General features: G+C 45.6%; 1 protein-coding gene across 11 annotated transcripts in view; it reads right to left on the bottom strand.

Annotated features, from left to right (window-relative positions):
• MEIS1 (Meis homeobox 1) overlaps positions 1 to 12002 on the bottom strand; it is a 144165-nt gene that overhangs the window by 98072 nt on the left and 34091 nt on the right. For all 11 annotated transcript variants that reach the window (XM_041755626.1, XM_041755623.1, XM_041755624.1 and 8 more), the window contains one exon: positions 6906 to 7017. In XM_041755626.1, coding sequence (XP_041611560.1) covers positions 6906 to 7017 — 112 coding nt within the window. The remainder of the gene's footprint in view (positions 1 to 6905; positions 7018 to 12002) is intronic.

Raw genomic sequence — 12002 nt, 5'->3', positions numbered from 1 at the left:
GGCACAGGTGACGGTGGCAAGCGTCAGGAGCAAGCTCCGCATCACTTAGGGAGCCCGCCACCACATCGCGACCCAAGGGGAAAAACTGAATTGCGATTTTAAGGCCGTACCTAACAAGTGCGATACCTTTTAAATTTCAAAAATCAGAGTAGGAATTTGATAAGATATCCGGACCGTGAGTCCACACATAAATAAAAATGAGCCATCAACAGAAAATATAAGAAATGACCCTGTCGGCTAATGCCCCGTCTCTTCCAATCGAGGGTCAGACGTATTCAAAGCCAATCACAGGAGGATGGAATCAGTAAAGGTCAATCAAAGGCAGGCTGAAACTCCAACTGTCTAGCTGACCTTCAGAGCTTGTGACAAATTGGTATCAGTCAATGTCAACTAATGACAGGAGCTCTTTGGCTAATCAATTGTTCTAAAAATGATCAAGAAAACTACTCACAGGACAGCTCATTTTCACATCAATGCCTGTGAAGTATGAAAAGCTCATTTTTTTGAGTTTTTAATAAGCTCATAAGTAAAGCAGTTACTTGGTAACAGAGGTCACCTTACTGAAAAGACAGAACCTTTGTCTGCCTTTTACATATTCTTTTATTACCATATTATAGTAAAATTATGCCATGGATATGCCAGAGGGCTACATAATAAAGTAGGTAACACTTCCTGCACTCCCTGCAACAAATACTTCTGTGTCGGAGGGAAATATATTTGGGAGTAAATAATAATTTCGAATGCGTCTTTCAGTGGCTCGAGATGAAAAACACTGACCTGGAGCTTACCAGCAATATCGCCCTACTAGTCGGGGAAGATGCACTCTCCGCGCAAACACTCGCAGCCAAGTGCGTGCCCCCCTAAATAGACAGTCGCCACTTTTTAGGTGATGAAGTTATTTTCCTTTGTTTTTAAGATGACCTGCTTTGGTGGTGCCAGAAGTCAAGAGAATGGAGAACAGCAAACAGTTACTCGCACTGGATGAGTCAACAGAGAAGGAAAGGTGACTATGGCAGAGGTGTTCTGGGGAACACAGTTCTCTGTCTCTGCATCTCATCCAACGTGTTTGATAAGTTAATGATAAGGACCTTTTGATAACAGGGATCTGCTGAATGTAATCACTTCCCCTTTCTTTTTTACACCTGACTTTTCTTCCCGTCAGGAAATCGTTTCCCCCTTCCGCCTGCCACTGCATGCAAGGGCCACCCTTTCATCTGCAGACCCACATGAAATGTAACCAAAGTAACACGCGGGGCTGCCGTGGTCTGAGGGCCGAGGCCTGCGGTCACAATGATATTTTACTTTCCTCTCCGAAGCGTGTTAGTCAAAAAAAAACCTGAGGGCACCACTGAAATCCAAGAAGTCCCCGCAGAAGTGCAAGACTTAAGAAGTAAGTGTGAGCAAACAGAGATCGTTCAAGCTACCCTGACCGACAGACAGACGGAATGAAAAAAAAAAAAAAAACCCCAAACAAACATTTGTTTGATTCACAGGGTTCTTGGGTTATTATAAACACTGTTTTAAAAATCTGTCGGGATTTAAAAACAAAAACAAAACAAAACAAAACAAAAAGAAAGAAAACTGTTCCTAAACAAGCAGCGTTCACTTTGTGTTTTCATCTGAAAACCTGCAGATTAGAGATCACATCCCAAACCTGACTTGCTTGCGGGTAGTTTGTCAAATTAAAATATCTTCTGTGGCCTGCACCGCTCTCGAGTCGTCCATAGGAAAGAAATAAAGGAGGGAGGGCGACACTTAAGCCGAGCCATAATTGGAAGTATGTGAAAAATGAAGTGTCAGTTTGGTCAATAAAGGGCAAAGGTCAAGGGGAACTGCAGCCCAAACTCTGGGAGAAATGTGCTCATTAAGACACCCAATCAGAGCGCGCCTTGCCACCTATCCCATTATTCATCGGACAGCTGACTGTTTCCAATGCCCGGGTTTGGGCTGTTATTACTTTTCTTCTTCATGTAAAAAGGCGAGCTGGTATATAAATCCTTGCTTAGTCATCTGGAACATAACGTGGCCCTTCCCGCCGCCCCCGCCCCTCCCCGCCTCCTCCAGGCCCGGCTGTGCTGCTGGCCTCCCAAGCCTGGAACAACTGCCTTCAGATTCCCTTCAATAATAAATGGGATTGCCTTCCGCCTATAGGTTCCCTGAACTCATACAAAAGCTGGAGCGGGGGTGGGAGGGCGGGGAGGGACACTGGGAGGCATTACAACTATTGACACATTATTAGAAAGAAATAGCAGTGCTTTTCAATTATTCCTCTTTAAAGAAACATGCTGGCTTGGCCTTCTTCTTCTTCTTCTTCTTTTTTTTTTTTTTAAGTGGGAGCCAAGATACTATTGTGGAACTGAGTCCTGCCCCCAAAAACGAGAAGTTCAGAAGTGGGTCTTAGAGGTTTCAGCGATCATTAAAGCCCTTTAGACTTGAGATGTTTTACATCAAATTTCGACGTAGAAATAATACTTTTTCTTCTTCCTCACAAAAGAGGAAAATGAGATGAGCTGTAAATGGGAAATGCTCTGCAAGAGAGATGCCCTTATTTGTTTTGTCTGCTCCTATTCTCCACTCAGTAAATCTCTGAATGAGTGAAATGGTATAGGCTCTTGATGCATAATACAAATTAATCATATCAATCATCACGGTCCGCTGGAAATACCTCAATCATTCCACTTAACACACACACACACAAAACTAGATTCTCACTCCCCAGCAGAGTATAACCCCCCTGAGGCTAACGCCGGTTCTGGCATATTCACAGCTCCATCACCACTACAGAGACAGGGCGGGCCCAGTGCCCACACTGGGGAAAGAGATCTCAACTTGGGCTTAACAGGAAGAGTGTCCACCGATGGTCTGTTTTCCATTCCCGGCCACAGTAAATCACCGGGGGACACGGGCATGGGGAGCTTGGGCTCTGGAGTCACACTGTGTGGGTTCGGGTCCCGACTCTACCACCACCTGGTAGGTGACTTTGGGCAAGTCTCCCAGCCTCTCTGAACCTCTGTGATCTCCTTTACAAAGTGAGAGATGGACATGCCTACGCTGACACCCCTTAATATGTTACTGGATTCTTTTATTACTATCATATACTCATCTCTCTTGACTTTGAACCAAAAAAAAAAAAAGGAAGGCGTGCCCAAATGCAAAATGTGGTCAGTCACGGCTAAAGCTGCTTGCGAGTTGTAGAGTGACTGCAACAGGCCTCCCGGGAAAGAGTTCAAATTCGGTGGGGCAAAGGCACCAGGTGGGCGTGGTGTTCTCCTGCTCCAGACCACGCGCTTCCTAGAGGAGGCCCTGATTGTGGTCAGCAGGGCAGCTGCCCACGGTGGGACAGAAAAGACGTGAGAGAGTCGCGTATCTGCCAATGTGCACCTCATCTTATTTATGAGACGCGGCCTGGGGTCCCCATCCTACAGGACTTACAAAGCAAGGCCAAGAGACAAGATCCTAAGGCTGAGTCTGACAGTTACTTCCACATTTCTGAGCTTTACTTTTTTCCCTTCTGAAATGGGAAAGGGGGCAAATGATAGGGATAAAAATCAAAATTCAACCTCCTATCTTTGGGAGTGCTTTGAGGAAGTTAAGGTGTACACAAAACCGATGCCATAGCAACAGCAGCAGAACCCCCACCACCACCACCAAATACAGATGTCTGGCCTTCCTTCCAAATGCCAGCTTTATAAAGGAGCCTCACTATTAAAGACTCAATTTCCGGCAAAGGGCCACAAGTGTTAAATCAAATGAAAAGTAGATGCCACAGGAAGAGTTCCCGTGATAAACAATTTGAGTTGGGGGAAAGATGTGTGATGTACCTCGCGAATAAACATTAAATCTCTGAAGAGTAATCATCTTTAGGGTCTTCTTGATTATATATCTTACATATGCTCTTTTAAAATGCCCAGCATTGGACTTTCTGTTTTATTTTCTTATGCTTAGGTAAAAGTTTGGACTAAAACTATTCCATCAGTCGCAAGGGCCGCTAACTTGGCAAGTCATCAGGCACTCAAAATCCCCCAAATTGCTGGAAGGCTAACTAGGAATTGTCACTGTATTTTGAAATCTGTCAGAACATTACGAATTTCCTGAATGACTTATTTAATGTATGTGTTTATTTATTTTTACTTTGGAAGTCCAAAAGGACAGGACTCAGTTGAGATACAGCCTGTCGTATGCCTACGTCTTGTCCAGATAAGGTTATTTAACTGAAGACTAGTTCTTTTTTTTTTTTTGGTGCCACAGGTGCCATAATGAAGTGGTGAAAAATGAAAAGGAATGAGGAAAAAGAAACACAAGTACAAATAATACAGTAGAGAAAGTTTTAAAATATGTATTACTCCAGCCTGTGGGGGAAACACCTCTTTGGATATATTCTTGACAGATTGAGTTATTTCTGTCTATTGGGTATGTATAAAGACATATTTATGGATTTATAAATCTTTTGAAGAGGGCTGTTATTTACCCAGTTGACTAAAATGGACTCAAACTGTGTAAATAACTATTTAGGACATGCACTACGGGCCAAATGCTGGCACAGCTCACGCGTCTACGGCTGCCAGGGCAAACATGGAAAAGCTACCGTGCGCAGCTAATCCGAAGGCTGCACAAAGACCCAGCCCCACAGGTCTCAGGGATGAGAAGAGGTTTAGAAGGGTCGTGGGCGGCATGGAAATGCAGAGAAGGAGTGGCGATGACCCTGGGACGCATCATCCTGCAGTTAGCAAGGGATGAAGCGCGGGGCCCACAAGGGTCGTTGTAGAAAGGCCCACCGGAGCGCCGTCAAATGATACCGCTTACGTGAAGACTCTTAAGACGCAGAATAGGGGGTGGTCTTATGTGAAAAAATATAAAGAGAACCGAGGTAAGTCGAAAGCTCAGGTAGTGTGAGAGAGAGACGTCTCCGGCTTACAATGAAATTCATCATTACATTGGCCTTTGCAGAACACTTGTTGAAGGAAAAGGAAACATGCAAAATTCCTAATTCCTTGTTGTGACATGTCACTGGGGAAGAGCTGGGACAGGGCCTTTGCCTCCTCAAAATCCTTTTATCAGATTATCTTTGAGAAAGCATATATGCTACGATTTTTTTTTTAAGATGTATTTATTTATTCATGAGAGACACAGGAAGAGGGAGAGAAGCAGGCTCCATGCAGGGAGCCCGACGTGGGACTCGATCCCAGGACCCCGGGGTCATACCCTGGGCTGAAGGCAGACGCCCAATCACCGAGCCACCCGGGCGTCCCTATATGCTACAATTTTAAATTCGAGGACACTTCAGCAGTTTGCAAGCCTTCACAGCAGCAGCTAAACCACCCACCTGTTCCTAGACAGAGATGTATATGGGTGTGGGTGTGGGTGTCTATCTTGTAGAGCAAAAAATGAAAAACAAACAAAACAAGAAGCTACGACCTCATGTGCCAATTCTGAAGTGTCCAAAGAAGAATTTAGACTCCACTTACGCCTTTCTGAAAACTCATGGAATGAGCTGAGAATAGGGCTTCATATTGAAAGTGCCGACCTCATCTTCACGACAGCCCCGTGAGCAGCAACACCATCACACACACACACACACACACATGCACACACACACTTGAAAGAGAAAAGGCCCCATGGATTCTTATGCTGCATATCATTTTCCAGTAAAAGTCAGAGGTCAGAGGTTACATGTTTCTGCCTCAGCTCTGAACTGGTTTACTATCCTGGGCTCCATTTTCACTACGCTTACAATTGTGGTGAAGTCAGCAACTTTTCTTTGAACAATACTATATCTCGAATGCTTAAAATTATGTGTGGAGAAGTAATTCCCAGTCCAGAGAGCATACATGTGCCATAAAAAGAAAAGAAAAAAAAAAAGAGAAAAAAAAAAAAAAAAGAAAGAAAGGAACCTTCCTGGTTTTGTTTTCGAATGAATTATGTCAGATTCATTTTAGACTTTGCAGTTCTAATGGGTACAGCCCAATGTCTGTGAGAAAACAAAATTCTTTTGCTAACGGCACTCCGATGAAACATAATCATCAAACCAGATTTTAAAGTAGGCACCTACTGTGGGCTCAGAGTCAACCTCAATAAAGCCGTCTTTTTATCTTCAGATAGAGAATTCTCTCTTAAGCTTTAGCTTGCGCTGACTGAACACACAATTCCACTGCAGCAGGTCTCACGGAAGCCAGTACAAGGCATCTGAATACTCATTCACCTTTTTTTTTTTTTTTTTTTTTTGCAGAAGATTAACTTTACGTTAAAACTTTATTTCCTACTAGTCACGGTCAGGCATGCACACCCACGGACACCCAACTACACGCACAGGCGTGTGCATTCAAGGAACGAGATGAGCTACACTGATCTGGCTTCTTCTCATTTTCTTCTAATTGCCTAGAGTCTGACTTTGCAGTAAAGTCGAATGCTTAAGAGATTCGGGTAAGTAAACCCGGGAAAATGGCTTCAACCCAACGGAGGGGGGAGCCCGATGTGTGCCCCTAAAAGGCCCACTGCCTTCGAAGCGTCTGAAGACGCCATTGACTTGGAATCTTGGAAGATGTTTCTTCACCATCTCTTGAAAGGCTCTAAGGGCGAGTAATAACAATACTCTTTATTTGTATCGCAGGCCATTGGTGGCAGACTATTTCCGCACGTTTGAACTTCCCATCTACCCTAGTCTTGTCCTCAGCCAACTCAGCCACCCTGTTTTTAGGGAGGTGGCCGGGTGACAGGCAGTTGGGCAGCTGGAATGGCAGAGAAGAAGAAAGGGCCCAGAGAACAAAATAAGATAAGCTGATTCCCGTACTGGGAGGGGTTGATGTTCTAGGAAAACGTGTACAAATGGTAGCTAAGTGGACATTTCGGACTTTTCAACCCTTAAAAATGAAACGAGTAGCAAAAGAGAGTGAGAACTCCTCTCCTACCTTGCTCACTGCTGTTATCTCCACTGTGTGATGTGTGGCCACCGCTGGAAGGGCCCGGGGTTCCTCCGGAACGAGTGGATGCCGTGTCATCGTGATCTCTGTTCCAAGAGGGCTGCGGGGGCACAAATCAGAAATCCAAACGGAGTGGTCGGTTAACAGTGGTCCGGTGGGATCCCGTCAGGCAGTGACAAAGCCCCCGGAGGCTGCCAGGGACGGCCGGGCCGTCTCCCCCGTCCCCCTTCACGAACGGTGCCAGCTCGGAGCTACGCTGGCACCTGTAACTCGGGCCGATTTCTGCTTCTGGGCTAAAAGAGCATCGACGAATAGTTACTCCGTGAGCAAGTGCTTTCTTACCAAGGAAAACAGAAACATTCCAGGCAGAGAAGGGGGCCGGGGCCGGGGCCGGGGCTGGGGCCGGGGCCGGGGGCGGGGGCGGGGGCTGCTGCCACTGGATCCTGACTGTATTTTTAACACCAACCAACCCTCTGGCACGACAGTCTGCTACTACCCTGAAAATGCAAACGGAGAGCAATGGTCTATCGCACTGTGGTTTCTAGAGGCCTCTGATTCATCCTGGAAGACAAACATGGCAAAGCTTTGAAGACCTCACAATTAGGCCGAGGTCCATAATAGCTAGTATGTGTCAGCTGTTTGCCGGATGGTACATGGCAAATGGACCGGGCACGGGGACAAAAAAGGAATGAGAATAACAATAGATTCACATGGACTGTGTACACTCAGCCCCATGCCGAGCCTCCTTGTACTATTGAACGGAAAACAGATGTTGCTTCTTATCACTGGGTGCATTTGAAAGTAACATTCAGATAGGAAAAAATTGGCAGTAAATTAAATTCTTGGGGAAAACAATCATGGCAACACTTCTCCCAAATCTCCCTTTATCACCAGAAAAGATTTTAATTAGCTTTTAGTGCTAGCTTTCAGAAACAGCCTGATGAGTCACTGGTCATCCTGCACAGTAGGAACGATGCAGAAGAGAAAGCTGGTTCTTGGCTGGGAAGCGGGATTTGTCTTCAAGATTATCAGGGGGCAAAGGCAGGGTGAGCTTGCCTGTAAAATACATCTGTGTCGTTTCAGCCCTAGGGCGTCACGGTTCGGGACTGTTGTCCTAGGAAAGTTTACGGGCCACCCCCCACCCCCCCCCGAGCCCGCTTCGGTTTAAACGTGCCGCGCAAAATCAAAGTGAGCTTTGCTTATGCCTTGAGAGGTGTCTTCGGTCCCAGAGAAGATAAGAGAGGCTGAGATAGAATGTTCCTGACACCCAGGGGGAGAGAAGAGGGAAGATCCCACCCAAGAGGCCTGCTGTAGAGGGATCCAGGGAAGACTCCCTGTCCCCGAAAAGGATGCTTGCCTGCCACCCAACTGGGCCAGAAGATTGACGCGCACCCCCCCCTCCACCGCTCCCCGGCCCCCAAATCAAATAAAGTCGCAGAAAGATCCACCAGTCGCAAGGTTGGACTCAACCGTTCCACGCACGGTCTCAGAAACGGTGCTGATGGACCCGCGGGGGCTGCGCCTAAAAGACCCGAGAGCTGGGAGAGAAGGGCTTTCCGACAGACAGACACGCATTCGGCGGCCCGTCAGGAGAACGCTGGGGGACGTGATCGGGAACACCTGCTCAGAATGCAAACAGTTAACGCATAATTTTCAGTTTGTCCAACTGCAGCTCTAAAAGGGGGACTTGTTTATTCAGAGCTCTGCAGAAAGAATGGTACAGCACCCAGGGGACAGACAATGCCAGGCACAAAACCCCGGTGCCTCGACATGTAAAAGGATGTTTTTCTCTGTGCTACAAATCCCACTTGAAAATATAATTAGAAGGAGAAAATGGCAAAGTATTGCATTAACTGTAATTGAACAAAAGACCGGCAAGGCATGTGGGAGGCTGCAGGAACCCGCGGGAGTTTCACGATGCATGAGATCCTGCGAGTGACATCTCCTGGGCTCTCTCATTTTATTTATGTGGTCCCTCACTACCAGTGTTGACTGGCGATCTGACTCGTAATTAATAGAAAAGCTACCGATAACAAGCTAAAATACAGGGCGACAGAAGAACCTCATCAGAGGCATGTTGGTTAATCTGATTAAGACTGGGGACTCCAGAAAGGTGACTTAGAACCCAAGAATCATTCCGTGTTATACAGGAAACTGTCCTCCTTTATGCTACCACAGACCTGATATATTCACTATCTTTTAATGAGCTCCACTGATTTATTCAGCTCCGCTCTGCTCCCTCCCCCACTTTTCTACTGTGCAGGATGTAGATTAATTCAATGCTTAATTGTTTAGTAAATTCAATTTTCCACATTCTATTCTGCATAGCTTTAGCTAAGGTTCTTAAATCTTCAGCAGTGAGCCTTGAGCCCAGTGTTTGTGATCTGTGCCTACCTTTTTTCATCACCATTTTTCTTCATCCACCACTTAATTCACCATGAAAAGATTTTCCTTGCTGGAAATTCTGATTCCGCTATGATCTGTGAGGCATTCCGATTCATTGCATTTTCATTGTGTTGGGTCTTAGATGCCGGGCTCCTCTTTTCTCACAGCTATCGCCACATTATACAGGCATTCATGCAAGAAATGTTGGATTCCACCTCAGTTTATCCAAATTTTGTGCAACCTATATGTTTAAATTTGTGTGTTCCCCGAAGGTGGGAGCCAGTATTTTCCCACCTCATCTCACTCGTCTCGCGGCCTCGCTCAGTCAGTCCAGAGGGGCCTGTGGTTCCTGAATGCCCTCCTCCGGCATGAGAGCTAACTTTTGTGGTCCTCTCTTGAATTAGCATTTCGGGTATTAGCATTTCAAGAACGGTAGAGTCATACAAAACTGAGCATCAGGAGAAATCCACAAGGTTACCAAAACAGAACAAGAATTATGTTTAGTTCAGTTCATTAAGCATGATTAAAGTCTAAGTCTCAGAAATAGCTCGCGAACCCTTCTGGCATAAATATGTAAGGCAGCCCTAATCAGAAAGAGCTCCCCCAAAATCCATCTACTCGAGAATCTCAGCTACAGTAACGTATATCTCTGTGACTCTCAGTGGTTACACCAAACAGCGTCATCATTATTTTTAAAATAAAATATGTGCATACGATTATGTACATATATCTGCGAAGTTGTGAGTTGCTTGGGGCCACTTGTAAAGTAAGGTTGACAGAATAAAATCAATGATGCATTGCATTAGATGTATGGCAAACCGTAGTCACGGTTCTAAATTAGGGCCCCGAGAGGCTTTTTTCTTCAACGTACATAATTTCAGAGAAAGCGACGCCTATGTTCTCATCTACTGGAGATCCATTAGGACAAGAGGTCCTAACCCAAAGTCCGGAGACCTCCTAAAGACTTCGGTGCGTGTTGGGGTGGGGGTGGGGGTTGTGGGGAGGGAGGGTCTTGTCTTAGCAATAATTGTGTTTATGGACACACTTGCATTCTTCTCCCCCGGGGAGAGTGTCCACGACTTTTCATCAGATTGTCAAAGGGGCATGTGATTCTTTAAAAGACTGAGGATCACTGCTGTAGCAGACACAGGGCCAGGTGGAAGAGCTAGGGCTAGAGCGACCTTCATGATCGTGGGGCCAACACTTTCACCTGACATCGAGAGCCAGTGGTCCTCCAGACCTTATTGCTTTTGAATAAATGGAGGTGGCCAGTTAGAGGCATCGCATCATCAGAAAGTTCCTGGTCAATATATAAATATGCAGCATACAAACCAGTTTCATTTCCATCTAATTTCCATTCACACTTTGTCTAGTTGAGGAGCCCTTTAAATATGTGGGGGACGCCTGGGTGGCTCAGTGGTTGAGCATCTGCCTTCGGCTCAGGTCGTGATCCTGGGGTCGTGGAATCAAGTCCCACATCAGGCTCCCTGCTTCTCCCTCTGCCTGTGTCTCTGCTTCTCTCTCTATGTCTCCCGTGAATAAAAATAAAAAAAAAATCTTTAAAATAAATAAATATGTGGAGCAAGCCAATGATTCTCCCCCATGTTTTCTCTCTTCAATGGCTGAACACTCTCAGGCCTTCTATCATTTCTTAAGAATGCTTGAAAATAAGGAGTTTTTTAAATGATGCTATGCTAAGATTCATTGAGTGGTATTTTTTATTTATAAGGCAATTATACTGGTATCTGGTAGTCAGATAGAGGCAGTGACCTCCTTGACCACAGGCTCCTCCAGGGCAAGGATAATACCTGGATCTTCTCTATCTTGTTCTTTCCTGGCTCGGCACAATGTATGGTGCATGCTAAGCACTCGGTCACGGCTTAGGGAACTAAGCTGAACCGCTCATCATTTACCATCCCACCAATATTCCAACAGATGAACTGCGACTTCCCACACTATCCTTCCCCACGGATAAAGCTATCCATTGGTAACTTTTCCTCCCTAGAGCTTTCCCATTCTTTTTCTATCTAGGCCTTAATTTGAGGCATAACTTCTGGTCCTCATATCACCTTTCATGTTTTCTTTAGACAATTCCTTTCACTACTGTGATTTGAGTTCTCACCCACATGCCTCTAAATCTGTGTCTCTGGATCTCTTCTTTGGTCTTTAGACTTGCATGCCCAACCACCTGCTAAACCACCTCCGTGCGAATATGTTCATCTCACTCAACAAGTCCATAGCTAAATTCTTCCTCTCTCGACCAACATCCTACCCGTTCTTCTTTGTTATTGATCCTAGTTGGCATAACGCCATCCATCCATGGCATAAGCCTGAGGATCATCCATGACACCTCTCTACTTCCCCGCTGCCACATTCAATCAGTCATCAAGTCTCGTTCACTTTTACCCCTAAATAGTTCACAAATAGATCTCTCATTTTTCACCTTTCTGATTGCTGGTCTTGTTCAGTCCCTCCCAGCTCTAAAGAGTTCAGTCAAATCACTTCTCAGTTCAATTCCACTAGAAATGAGGACAGGAACTGGTCATTGTTGCTTGTCATTGCATCTTGCCTATCAAGCTCAGTGCCCGGCACGTGGCTGGCACTCAGGAAATGTTTGTTAAATGAATGAACGGCTCCCTACTGCCTACAGAATACTACAGTCTGGGGCCCTTGGCCCTCATATAGCGAGCCCTCATGGTC

The sequence above is a fragment of the Vulpes lagopus genome, chromosome 5 (assembly GCF_018345385.1).
Source record: "Vulpes lagopus strain Blue_001 chromosome 5, ASM1834538v1, whole genome shotgun sequence".
Taxonomy (NCBI): domain Eukaryota; kingdom Metazoa; phylum Chordata; class Mammalia; order Carnivora; family Canidae; genus Vulpes; species Vulpes lagopus.
The sequence above is the reverse complement of the archived record's forward strand: the minus strand, read 5'-3'. Positions and strand labels throughout refer to the sequence as shown.